The sequence below is a fragment of the Dipteris shenzhenensis genome, chromosome 3 (assembly GCF_047967505.1).
Source record: "Dipteris shenzhenensis isolate YYH24624 ecotype China chromosome 3, Dip_SZ_1.0, whole genome shotgun sequence".
Lineage (NCBI taxonomy): Eukaryota > Viridiplantae > Streptophyta > Polypodiopsida > Gleicheniales > Dipteridaceae > Dipteris > Dipteris shenzhenensis.
This window is the reverse complement of record NC_141598.1, coordinates 28,103,323-28,116,480: the sequence shown is the minus strand read 5'-3', so window position 1 is coordinate 28,116,480 and position 13,158 is coordinate 28,103,323. Positions and strand designations below refer to the sequence as shown.

Below are 13,158 nucleotides of genomic sequence, written 5' to 3'. Positions count from 1 at the left end.
GATGCATCATGCATTGAGTCACGTGGTAAAACATCATGTGCTACCTTTACCTGGTCATCCAAGACTCCTTCATTGCACATGAAGACCCAAGCATCTTTTACTGGTTTTGCTTCATATAAATCTCCGCACCCAAATGACATCAACATCACCAAAGTTCTCGTCAAAGCTTCTTTTTAGTGAGTGCATTCAAAGGTCGGTGAAGTTCAGAGTTGTCCTACTGCCAACAAGGGATATTTCATCAAACACAAATAATTGGACTTGCTTGTATAGATTCATCAGAGTATCCAATTTTTCTGATGGGAGGGATGCAAGGTTTTTGCTATGAATGAGCAAGTACAATGCGGAATGGATGGTGGTTCCATTTATGTTGTATGATGCAGCCTTGCCAGTGTAGGCAAGCATTAGGACTATTGGCAAGCTTGTTTCAAGGTTGTTTATGATTTGCTTGTAATACCCAGGCCTTAGACGATAAGTAGCAAGAGATATGTCTTCCCCATATTTCTGTCAAAGGCATCCAACTCATTGCATTTGCAATACATCGATTGCAAGAGTTGCTACAACAGGCTTGTTCCCCGGCTCTTCATTATCATCCTCAATGTCCTCACATGTTGTTTGCATGGGCAATACCTCTTCATCAATATGAGGTTGATACGGCTTATGCCCATTCTCTTGTCTACCTTTAGTTTGTGCGGAGACCTCTTCTTGTAAATTGTCCATCATTGTCTCTGTCTCATAAACTAGCTGCATAATCCCAAGCATGTACCTCTCATCATGCTGAGCATCTATCACTATAACAATCTTCTTTACGGTTGGAAATATAAATCACTTGCTTCTCTTCTTTAGCATAAACATCCATCTCATTTTCAGCATGCATGCTCGGTTCTTCTTCAAGAGCTCTTGGATCCTCTTCTAAAGGAGCCTTATACCCATGAGAGCTCTCCGCTTCTTCTTCATCACTCCCTTCAAGCATATCTGGCTCTACTTCATTGGCCTCTGCTAAATATGATTCCTCATCTATGATCTGAGAGTCCAAAGTGTCATCAAGCATTCCTTCACCACCTTCTATACACGACTCTGCAGCACCTATCATTGGCGATGGCAAAAACTCTTTGTCACATTCCATCACATCATTGGTCTCCTATGATTTCATTACGTTGTATCCAATTGCATCGTTGACATTACTAGCATGCGGAAGTGATAAATCGGAAAGAAACCCACTAATTGGCATATAAGGAAACACGGACACATCCAAAGAAGGCTTTACAAGCTTTGATGCATAAGACCACTTCCCTTATGAACTGGACACATGCGTGCCAAGCGGTGAAAATTACACGTACTAAGCAATGGAAAAACTTTTGGAGAAGGCACATAAAAACTTTTGGAGGAGGCTCTGGAAATCCCTCAAGAATAGAAAGATCACTCTCTTCTTTTGGCTTTCTATTCATGGAGGGATTGCAGTGAGCCCATGGAGATCCAGGTTCAGGGCTGACCCTACTTGTCCTCAATAGAGCAGCCATACCAGCAGAGTGGATAGATACAAATGACATGTTGATCACATAGTCCACTTGGTTAGGAGCTTTCACGGGGACGGGTATTCCTTTACAGGTTATTGCCTTGCGGGATGCACATGAGGAGACCCTTGTCTTTGATGTTCAATCGGGAGGCAGACTTCTCAAATCTTCAAATGATATTCTTATGGAGGTTACATGGAGTGGGGCACGGGCTCACAGTGGTATCTTGATCCTGACCCTGTTCTCCTAGCACTTGGGTCTTGGAGACATCGCCATTTTGGGTTCTCAAAACACCTTGAAAACAACTCTGAAACCATATCTTTGCTTCACCTTGTAGACAATAGCCTAGGATTTGCAAAAGAATTATAGGTCTATCTTTGCCTTTTAGCAGCACCGTGAACTCCAGATCTTTGAAGAACTGAGAAGCGCCTCATTAGGCAGCCCAAGAAACTTAGAGAAATCTTGGGCCATCTCGCTCTAGCAACAATCGCTAGATATGTGACGTTAGTACTTCTCCTCAGTCACCGGAAAATTCCTGAGGAAACGCCTCTCGCCGAAGGCTCCAAAACAATGATGAGAGGAATCAGAGGACCAATACTTTTAATTTCCGCTTCTGCAAACTAGAACAACAATCAAAGGAATCTCTCATACATGAGGAAGACTCTAGTATGGCACAAAGTAGGAGCACCTCCATTATTCAAATCCCAAGACACTCACAAACGTCCTCTGCTTCTCAAAAACATCAACTTGCATACACCTTTCACAACAAAAACAGGTCGCCTATCGTATTCTGAGTTTTCGACCCTCTCTCCTACTGAGTTAGACCTCGAATTCTTCTAAAAAGTCGTAGATCTCGATCTCAGCTTCGCAATGATCACAAAAACTCCTAAATCCGAGTTACATATCAAAATTTCTCGCAAAAACAGTGACTGTTTTTTTTTTTGGGAGGTGTAACTACTTTTTTTATGTGCATGCTCTTTACCCACACCTCCATCTACCAATAGTTCCACAATTAATAATCAGGTCCTATCTTCATGCAAATAAACTGCTAGTTCTAGCATGCAAAACATGACCTAAAATATACAATAGTATCAGTTTCACCTAGTTCATATCACTAGCAATTCAAAATTAGGGTCCTCGAAATCTTTCTAGCATGGGTTAGGATGCTCGTTTAGTAGCTCCACCCTTTTTGTTCATTGTATCAGGTTTTCTAGACCCATTGGTCTTTAGTACACTTTAATAAACTTTCTTTCTTTCTTTCTTTCTATCACTGTCCCAATGACACCACATTGCGAAACTATCTCTCTCCCCATGGGTTCAGATATTCAGTATTCGTGTTCTTGGAAAATGGAGCGAGGGTTCGAGGAGAACACAAGCAAGAGTAACCTGTATTGAGAATTTAGCAACACACAATGAGAGATTACACTAGGGTTGTCATAGAGACAAATTTCTAGAATGGACCCTAACTAGTATCAACACACATGTAGTGACTAACTCACCTACAAACTCAAGTACTAACTATTATTAGGGAGGAAAAACCGTATAAAGGGAAAACGTGCCTCGTAACCCTTATTACATAGGTCATTAAATTAGAGATTAATATTTCTAACACCCCCCTTGCAGTGACAATGTCAAATGTGTTGGTAACTGAAAAGAAAGCATGGAGTGAACACAAACTCAGAATTCTTACTTATGGAATGAAGAAAGGTGAGGTCCTTAAGTAGGCACCTCTTACATGATCACTGACATCACTGATGACCTCTGAGCTCCACAATCATCTCCTCAATCTGCTCCTAGATTCTCTCAATCATCCTATGTGGCTTCTATCACCGCCTAACTGTGCTTATGGACACCTAATTGTGTCTCTAGCACACACACATAGAAACCAAGGTGTGCCTGAGGCATACACCTTGAGATATCCCAACAAAACCCCCCTCTCAAGGGAATGCCTCAGGCTATGTCAAGGATACAGCTAGCACAAGGTGTCACATGCCATCTCATGGTGGTCATGGATCTATCAATGGCTAGGATCTCAAGCTAGCAAGGGTTCCCATGGATGTAAGGTAAACAAAAGGGATACAAAAGACCTTCCAATGGTTATCTCCCCTGCATGTACATGCACACAATGTCTGCAGGAGGTACCATGGAGCAAAAACACATACACATGGCCTACATCATATGGTGACCAGAGGTGTTTACAAAACACAATAGTTTATTTCATTCATTTTGGAGGACTATCCAGGCTGAGTACCTTGACTCAATAAAAGAGAGAGATCTGGAGCATATATGGAGATGATTCAAAAAGCATAATCTTCAAAGGATGCCTCATCTTGTGGAGGCACATCAACTGAAAGTAGATTGGCATTTTCTGTCTTTGAAGTTGCCTCCTTTTTTGCTCTACAAAACTTTTCATGATGATTGTTTTTGCCACAGTGCATGGATTGATCTTGAAGCAGTCTTTTGAGAGGTGATTAGTCTTCCCACAATGATTGCGAGGAGAAAACTTGCCCTTCTTGATTTTTATGGCATAGGCTGTGTCATTGCCTCTCCGGAGTTCCATGTGCCTTTCTTCTTCTTGAAGAGCAGAGATAAGACCTTCAAGATTAGGATTAGGAAGATTTTTCAAAGTGGTAACAACATGATCATAATCTTCTGGCATACTCTTGAGCAATACTGCCATAGCATCATCTGTAGTAATAGGAGAGTTGATAGAAGCAAGTTGAGTCATGAGACTCCGCATGTAATTGACATGGGCAGCCAAAGGAGTGCCATTAACCATCCTCAATTCAAAGAAAGCAATCTTAAGTGATAATTTTGAGATGTGAGAGCTAGCACCAAAAATAATGTCAAGCTTCTGCCAAGCTTCTGAAGGAGACTCTAAGTCAGAGATGTGATGAATATAGTCATCTCCTAAAGCAAGAGCAATGATGCCATATGCTTTCTCCTCTCTAGCAGGATCTCTTGCCGGGCGTGTCGGAGCTGAGGATTCTCCAGCATTGGAGGCTGTTAAAGAAGAAGCGAGATTTCCATGGATAGATGCCCAGGCAAGGATGGTTTGACTCCACTCTTTTTTAGGACTTTGTGGGATATCATTGGACCTCATCTCTTATCCACATTCTCATAGGCCATTGAGCTAGGATCTTTGGGCGAGCCTTTGCGTACTGGTCCCATTTGTCTCATCCTAAAAGGAGGAGACAAGGTAGTTCTCAAGAATTGGAGAACCATTACACGTCTTGGGACTCGGACTGCCTGTAAGATCTTAGCGAAGGCTTTGGCTTTGCATCTTAGTACCCTACTCCCTGATATCTTTAGAGCTACATAAACAGGCTTTGTTCAGGATCAGAGTACCCTGGATAACGTGTTTACTTTTTCAGAGGCTACTTGGATGTGAGCTAGCTGATGATACTAATGTTTTTGGATACCAATGCAATTCATAGAATGGCTGCAACAAGAGCAAACAAACCATGCCATGGCCAGGAATACTTGGTTGACCACCATCACCCTGGAAGCATGGTTGAGCTCCAAAAAATGAGTTTCCTCCTCATGCTCTCCAAGACTAAGGCAAATTGTTATGAAGGAGAGATGCCATACCAACCTCGCAGCCCAAATATCTAACCTGGAGTGTCATGGTCACTAATCCAAAAACCACTAAATTTATTCCACTAAACATGTGCACCTACTGCTGCCAAACAAAATAAATCCAAGGCTGCCCTTAAAGAAGGGAGGTTCTGTGGAGTGGTCAGCTCAAAAGGCTGACAAGGAACTTTCTATGGAGTGATCTATATGGTTCAATAGACACCAGAGCTAGGGTGCCTTGGGAGACTTTGACTCTACCCGCGTGGGAAGGAGGCCTCAATAAGAGAAGAGCTTTAGTATGCAAGATTTTAGAGGATTCTTGCCAGAAAAGGAACCCTACAAGGAATTTTTATTAGATGCATACTATCCCATACAAAAGGAACCCTATATGGCTGCTACCCTAAAAGCTTGGGCCAGCTTCAAAAGTTGGGGAATTCCCCCTTCCTCTTTGGAAGAGATTGATAACATCCTAACAGCCTAAAACGTGCAACAAAACCCACGAGAGCAAGCTCAAGGTGGAAATATAACACGCAGTGCATGAAATAAGGCCTCAAGGTAGCCAAAAATGCTCCTCAAAAGGAGGTAGAAAAAATTTGAGGTTGAGGCTGAAAATGCCACAGCAACCCTATAGAGGACTCCGAGAAGAAAGGGGAGCCTCTCCATTCCCTAGGGAAAGAAGCCCTCCTAGCAGAGGCCGTTCATGCCCCAAACCTGAACCTCCACACGGTAACTGCAATCCCACCATGGATAGAAAGCCAAACGAATTAGAGTAGTTTTTCTATTCATATGGGATTTCCAGAGTCTTCTCCAAAACACTTTTTGCAAATCAGCAGCAACCTGCAGCCTCTGCAACTGATTTGAAACCTCCTGGCATTACTTCGAATATAACGAAAGAAGGGGACGGCCTTCTCTGAATGCCCTTCATCAATCCAATCCCACTCCCCTAGGTCCCACTGCAAATACTTTATTGGGGTCCCCACCATAGAGCCACAATCTCCATGAACCCAAGGCTAAGATCTAGGTATCACTGAGAATCCGAGCCAAACTCTATAAAACCAATGAGCTTGATAAGCTGGAATGCAGTCTCTAAAAGAACATCATCTGAAGATCTAGACAGCCTGCCTCCCATCTAGACATCAAAACCAAAGGCATCCTCATGTGGACGTAGCAAAGAAATAACCTGAAGTGGAAAGCCCAAACCTGAGAATGCTCCAATCCAAAAGGAATAAGAAATAGGCATATCATCCGCCTTAGTCCAATCCACTGGAATGGCTGCATCAATCTATTGAATCCTCCTTGCACTTCCTCTAAGATGACTTACTACTTGCATTCTATGGTCCTCTACAAGCTTTTTGAAAGCTTTCTAGGATCCTACAGAGGAGGTAGGGCCTCTCTCCTATCTCAACCATTACATATAATGTGAGTGGTCTAGTGGTCTACCATGCTCATCGAATATGCTGTCATTCCACATGACTGGCTGCCTATGAATCTCTTCTAGAAAAACTGGGGAAATTCTCCGAATAGTATTTTTAAAGCTGCTCCAAGCTTTCAGAATGGCCGCCATAAGAGGAGAGGAAGGAGACCTAAGAGGGGCTGAAGTAAAAATCCACATGGTGCTAGCCAAGGGACACATGCATGTATGCTTCGAATAAAGAAATCCTTCCAAGGCTCTTGCCCAGGCAAAAATCCCCTTACCACAAACTTACAAAGTAATGCCTTGCACTACAAGTTTGGGTCTATGATATTGAGACCTTTTATGGGAAGGATCAACATCTCCCAAGCCACCCTAGCCACACTACCTGTAGTGCCATCTAGTCCATTCCACAAAAAGTTCATTATAGGTCTCTCGAGCTGAGTAATGCAATCTCTGGAGCCGCACCACCAACAACAAACATACCATGCCGTGGCCAGCAGAACGTAGTTGACAACCACCACCTTGGAAGCCAGGTTCAATTTGGCTGAACTCCAAAAGAAGAGTTTCCTCCTGATGCTCTCCAACACTGGAGAAAATTATTGTGAAGAAGAGATAGCCATACCAACATGGCACCCTAGAGATCTGATGGGAACACCCTTCTAAATCGATGTAAACCAAAATCAGCTCCCAATCAGGAGTGTCCTTGCACTCATCCAAAAGCCATTGGATTTGTGCCAATTAATGTGTGCACCAGCTGTGTGCACCAGCTGCAGTACAAAACAAATCCAAGGCTGCCCTGAACGAAATGAGTCTTTGAGGAGTGGCATCCAAAAAAACAGCAATGTCATCTGCCAACTCATAGTCTATGAGTTTCTCTTTATGTCTTAGGGGAAGCTTGACCCCAAAAATATCAGCTTGCAATCTGAGAAAAATGCTCATAGCTTTAGTCACAAAGAGAAAAGAAAAGGAGCGAGAGGGCATCCTTGAGGGACTGATCTAGAAATTTGAAATCTCTCTCTCCTTGTTCCTCTAATAAGTACCTGGCTGTGGGCTGATCTTTACAAAGACGAGACCCCTCTAATCCATGCATCTGAGAATCCAAAACGATGAAGGGTTCCCTCTAGCAAATCCCAATCTACTTTGTCATAGGTTTTCTCAAAATCCAAGAGTAAAATGGCTAATTTCTGGACACTTTGCATAGCCCAATCCGAAGCCTTTGAAAAAGAAAAGATATTATTAAAAATGTTCCTTCCATGCACAAAGCCTATCTGCATGTCATGGATGAGGTCCAAAAGAAAGGGCTACAATCGTAGTCTAATAATTTTTGCCAAATTTTTATATAAGGTGTAACCCCCCTTTGGAATGAGATGGATAATACCCTATGTAAGTAATCCAAGCAGAGTACCAAAGTCCCAAAGACATTGCACGGCTGAGGTGATGTGATCCCCGATCTCATCCCAACAGGCAATAAAGAAAGATGGGGAGAGTCCATTTGAACCGGGGCACTTGTCCTTATGAAGAGCTACAAGAGCAATCCTGAATTCCATATTGGTGAAAGGTGCATCTAGTAGAATCCTCATATCATGTTTCACCAATAGTGAAATATGTGGCCAAATCTAAACCTTGGCATCATCTTTGACCGGTATGCCAGAACCTACTACAAGAAGGGAGGCATAAAAATCAGTAGCTATCCAGATGACGGCATCTGGATTAGACTGGAAAACCCGGTCTTAGTCAATGAGCTGAGTGACACTCTCTATACTATGTCTTGGGCCATGAGCAGAGAAGAAATGCTTTATTGACTCTGCCATGCATCTGCGTCTAAAAGGACTCTCGTGCATGAAAGGCATACTTTGCTCTCTGATATAGCAATGTCTACTGTAGAGCCCTTGCTGCAGCAATGCGCTCTTGAATCCAAGCATTTGTAGGCCGTTTCTACTCTTCCCTCTGAAGGTCTGCCAACTGCCGGCGGAGACCAAGTTCCTGTCTGAGAATCTCTTACCGAATGATAAAAGTCACTAATATCCGAGAGGGTTGCTTATGTGTGAAGGAGATGACACTCCACCCTGCATATCAGAAACCCAAATCTGTAAAGCTACCTCGGTGAGGTCCTCCTCTACATATAAGGCATCTGGAATCTTGAGACTAATAGAGTGACCTATCCTATGAGGCTCGACAACCATCAACACCACTGGAAAGCGGTATGAAGTAGAGACCCCGAGAGTAATGCATATCGAACCACCTCTATCCAAAGCCCAATCGTCAGCATAGAATCTATCAATGCATGCATGGATGGACATGTGAAATCTCGTGCTCGACCATGAGAAAAGTCACTAATATCCGAGAGGGTTGCTTATGTGTGAAGGAGATGACACTCCGCCTTGCATATCAGAAACCCAAATCTGTAAAGCTACCTCGGTGAGGTCCTCCTCTGCATATAAGGCATCTGGAATCTTGAGACTGCTGACAGAGTGACCTCTCCTATGAGGCTCGACAACCATCAACACCACTGGAAAGCGGTATGAAGTAGAGACCCCAAGAGTAATGCATATCGAACCACCTCTATCTAAAGCCCAATCGTCAGCATAGAATCTGTCAATGCATGCATGGATGGGCATGTGAAATCTTGTGCTTGACCATGAGAACTGGAGAGACTGTGACAGAGTGTGAAGAGCATCATCCAACCAAACGTCTCTGCCGCCACGGAACTGAAATAAAAAGGCATCCCAAGCTACTCTCTTCAAGGAGTGGATACCTCCTTCTCTACCCCCCTTCTTGTTAGAAGGCAATTCCACCATATTGAAGTCACCTCCTATGACCCATGAATCTACAATGGGGACCCAAGAAAGAAGTCCTTCCATAAGACATGGTCCCCTCAATTATTAGGGGCATAAAGGTTGAGAGGACCAACCTTATGTCTCCCAATCAAAAGAATGATCCACTGAGCTCTGGAGGGAATAATGATACCGTGTTCAACCGCTAGGGGAAGAAAAGAACCTGAAACTGAAATGCATGTCCCACCCCTAGTACCCAAAGGCAGGTGACCAAAACGTGTGACCTGAAAGCAATTTACCTGACTAAGCACAATCTCTCGCATCCAACTTGTGCTCCTGAATGAAAAGAATGTCAATGAAGCCTCATGTAACACTTGGATGGAGCTGAGTACGAAGAAGCTGCCTACAACAGGATGAGGTATACCACAGACGCCCTATATGTTCTGGCTAACAATCCTATCGGCGGGAGGAAGTAGCATGGAAGGCCTTACCCGGCCTAATGGCGGAAACAAACCCCTCGATGGGGGAAGACTTCTTACTCAAAGAACCGGTCCACCTGAAGAGGAAGCCAACCTGGGATGGAAAGGAATGCCCACCATAGCCTCACCAAAGGTGGAAGGCACGAATTTCTCATCGGGAAAGTCCACTAGATCTGCCAGGGCCGAAAATGAGTTTCTGAAGTTCAGACTTGGAGTAGGGTACGTAAAATGCCTACAGTCGAAACTAGAGAGACAATGGGTGCAACCTATTTTTCTCTGTCTAGAAGGGAAGACACGGACGAAGGATGAGCCTGCTCGGAGGAGCCATGATCACAAAAATCTGTGGCTATGGCAGGGCAGTTGCCTCCAAACAATCCCCCTATTACTAGTGGCTCATAGGGGTTAGGTAAGTGGCCACTTGTTGCAAACATCAGAGATGGTGCAACCAACCAACAATGGCAAAAGGGTCTAGACTCTCTAGGAAGCCACACTTGTCTACAAGGAGGGGTTACGGTTTTTAATGCTTTGTATATCAGGACCCAAGGACAATATAATGAGCTTTGAAGCCAAGGCTGTCTCTCCTGTACTTTCTCATTTTCTTTTTTGTTGCCCTCAACTTTTTAACTGACTCTCAAGCTACAAAACGAGAAAGTTCTCCTTCCACGATATTCCAATTTACAGAACGGCTGTGAGAGAGCTATATCAGGCCAAGCCCACCAATATAAATATGTAGAATGACTAAGGGATAATATGGAATTAGCATCTACAGGTTGCAAACCTCTGGCACTCGTCCTTCGAGTAGTTCCAATAAACCTTTTGTACATTCCAAGAGACGCTCTTTTACATACATGCATGCATGCATGCATATATATATATATATATATATATATTTACATATAGAGAGAGAGAGAGAGAGTTTATTAAAGTCTTTGAAAGACCGAAGGGTCTATGAGACTAGAGAGAGAGAGAGAGAGAGAGAGAGAGAGAGAGAGTTTATTAAAGTCTTTGAAAGACCGAAGGATCTATGAGACTGAAAAAAACATATACAATGAGCTGAATGGGTGGAGCCTCTAAGCGAACATCTTCACCACAGAGAGAGAGAGAGAGAGAGAGAGAGAGAGAGAGAGAGAGCATTTCTATTTTACATCAGTGTATTCAGCACTAATAAATGAATTACTCAAATTGTAAAAATGAATTAATGGTTATTGACGTGTGAGAAAACAATTACAAATGCGCTATAAGATCCTATCGGGGATGGATTCACAACGCTTGACAGAGATGCCGTGTGAAGGATCTGTAATCAACGCGACAAATAGGAACGAGGCACCGCTGGGCGGCCTTGATTGATTAGAAGATTGATGGCACAAGTGGAAGAGAATCGTATGCATTGGGATTTGATAGCTGCCACAACAATGCCTCAAACCCTGTGGCTGACAATCGATATGCAATGATGGCCACCAAGACCGCCAGCACTACATGTGCCAACGATAATGCATCCCAGCAACTGCAACATGATCCGAACGTCTTCAAAACCAAAATTGAGCTCGACTCCCACGACCCACATGAATGAAATAAGCAGATGCGTGAAAGCACGCATTTTCCAAACTAACAGCTGAGGATCGAGATGCAAAATCCATTGCAACAAACTACGCAGTGTGGTAAAAGGACGTGAGCGTACAGGAAGCTAACCTCAAGGCCCGAATAAATCGGGCCAGAAGTTTGGATTTTGGACAGATTCCTGACCCTCGTATCTATGGGCTTTCTTTCTGACGTGTGGACCATATATGGGCTTTCTTTCTCTATGTTCCGTATCTATGGGCACGTGTGGACGAGACACAACTTTCCTCCTCTTATTATTATTTTTAGTCTTTCGAATCTTTCCTTCACACGTGTGGGACCTACAAGATTGTGACCCTATTTCATATTACAAATTGTTTCCAACAATGAATTGTATGCCATTTATAAGTATGCAAGCTGTACAAAATGTTTCTTCCAAGTGCATATGGCTTCCTAGTATTGGTGAAATTGTAATTTTGATATCGTTATGTTTCTCGCGTCAAACAAAACTTGCTAAAAACAACCCTAGCTCCTAAGGGGCTCCTAAAAGGAACTTACCGATCATAAGGTTCGCAAGAATAGTTCCCAAACTATTTTTGCAGAAGCAATGCCCAGCATTTATCACGAGAATTTTTGCACTGTGTGTACATCAAGAGGAGATTATAAGAGATTGTATGCAATGGATTTACAAATTTGTTTGTAACCATCACTACTAAATATTAGTGCCATCAGACATGCTCTATCTTGCTTTATCTTTTGTTGAGAATTTTGACAACATTTTGTGATTTAGATTCTAATTTTTGTGGAACGAAGATGGATTGTGCTGTTATGTATGGCTATGTTATCGTCGCAGTGTTTGCATTATAAAAATGCCACGCATCGTGAAAATAATAATGTTGCTAACGATGGTGATGGTAGTGTATAACATTGCCAAAATGAACTTAGTTTAGGGAGACTTTATTGGGACTTATGTTTTGATTCTTGTAATAAAAATGATCATTCCTTGAAGAATCTATCTTGGAACATTGTAAAGCGAGGGGAACTCAAGTTTGTTAACAAAATCAGCAGCGTATCAATAGCCTATGCGGTGAGGTTTTTTTGGGGGGTTATTGCTTCATTAAAGTTTTTTTTGTGTTGAAAGTGTTAAGTGGTTTTCGTTGTGCTAATAGTGTTTAAGTGGTTTGCATAGAAGAGCTATGGCTAGACCTCTTCAAGGGCATTTTGTGTCTTCATTACTAGCTACTATAATAAGGCTCAATTTAAAAAGTATCCATTGAAGGTTGGAATCCATATATCTAGGTGTCGTAGTCTTAGTAGCTCTCAAAAGTGTGATTAAAGCTCTACTATGAACATGGCCATTGCAATTGATGTGCTAAGTGATCCCTATCATGATGGAGAAAAATTGAGAGAGTTCTATGATAGAAGTGTTCATACTTACCTAAGAGTGTTGGTGGTGTTTCTCAACCTAATGTTTCTAGTGATGATTGCATTGAGGTTGGGTCTGTTGAAGCGAAGTCTATTCCTAGTTCAACTTTTGGCTCTTGTGAGGCTCTTGTAGAGTCCTTGGTGGTAGTATCAGCTATGTGGAAGCTATGTGTTGAGTTGATATTGTTATGGTGCAAGGTGCTATGAATAAAGAGAATATCTTCACTATTTCTTCTATGTGGGTATCTTTTATTTTATCAATATGTTGCTTCTTTTTGTGTTTTAATTTTGGTGGTTGTGAGTAAGAATTGTTGATTTGTTATGTGTGCACATGGTGGTGTAAAAGTTATATTATTGGTGGCGATGTTTCTTCTTCATGTAATAATTCTACAAGCATGTATACATATTCTTTACTGTTTGGT

General features: G+C 42.5%; 1 protein-coding gene across 6 annotated transcripts in view; it reads right to left on the bottom strand.

Moving 5' to 3' along the window:
- Positions 1-11,522, bottom strand: part of LOC147903604 (uncharacterized) — a 98,972-nt gene extending 87,450 nt beyond the window's left edge. For 2 of the 6 annotated variants that reach the window (XR_015540765.1, XM_087372527.1), the window contains exon 1: positions 11,019-11,405. Coding sequence is in view for 2 of the 6 variants with exons in the window: in XM_087372527.1 (XP_087228653.1) it covers positions 11,019-11,142 (124 nt within the window). In the remaining 4 variants the exon portion in view is untranslated. Of the gene's footprint in view, positions 1-10,982; positions 11,406-11,432 lie in introns of those variants that run through there. The other 4 variants (XM_087372528.1, XM_087372531.1, XM_087372530.1 and 1 more) reach the window with 4 other exon arrangements.
- Between the last annotated feature and the right edge of the window lie 1,636 nt (positions 11,523-13,158).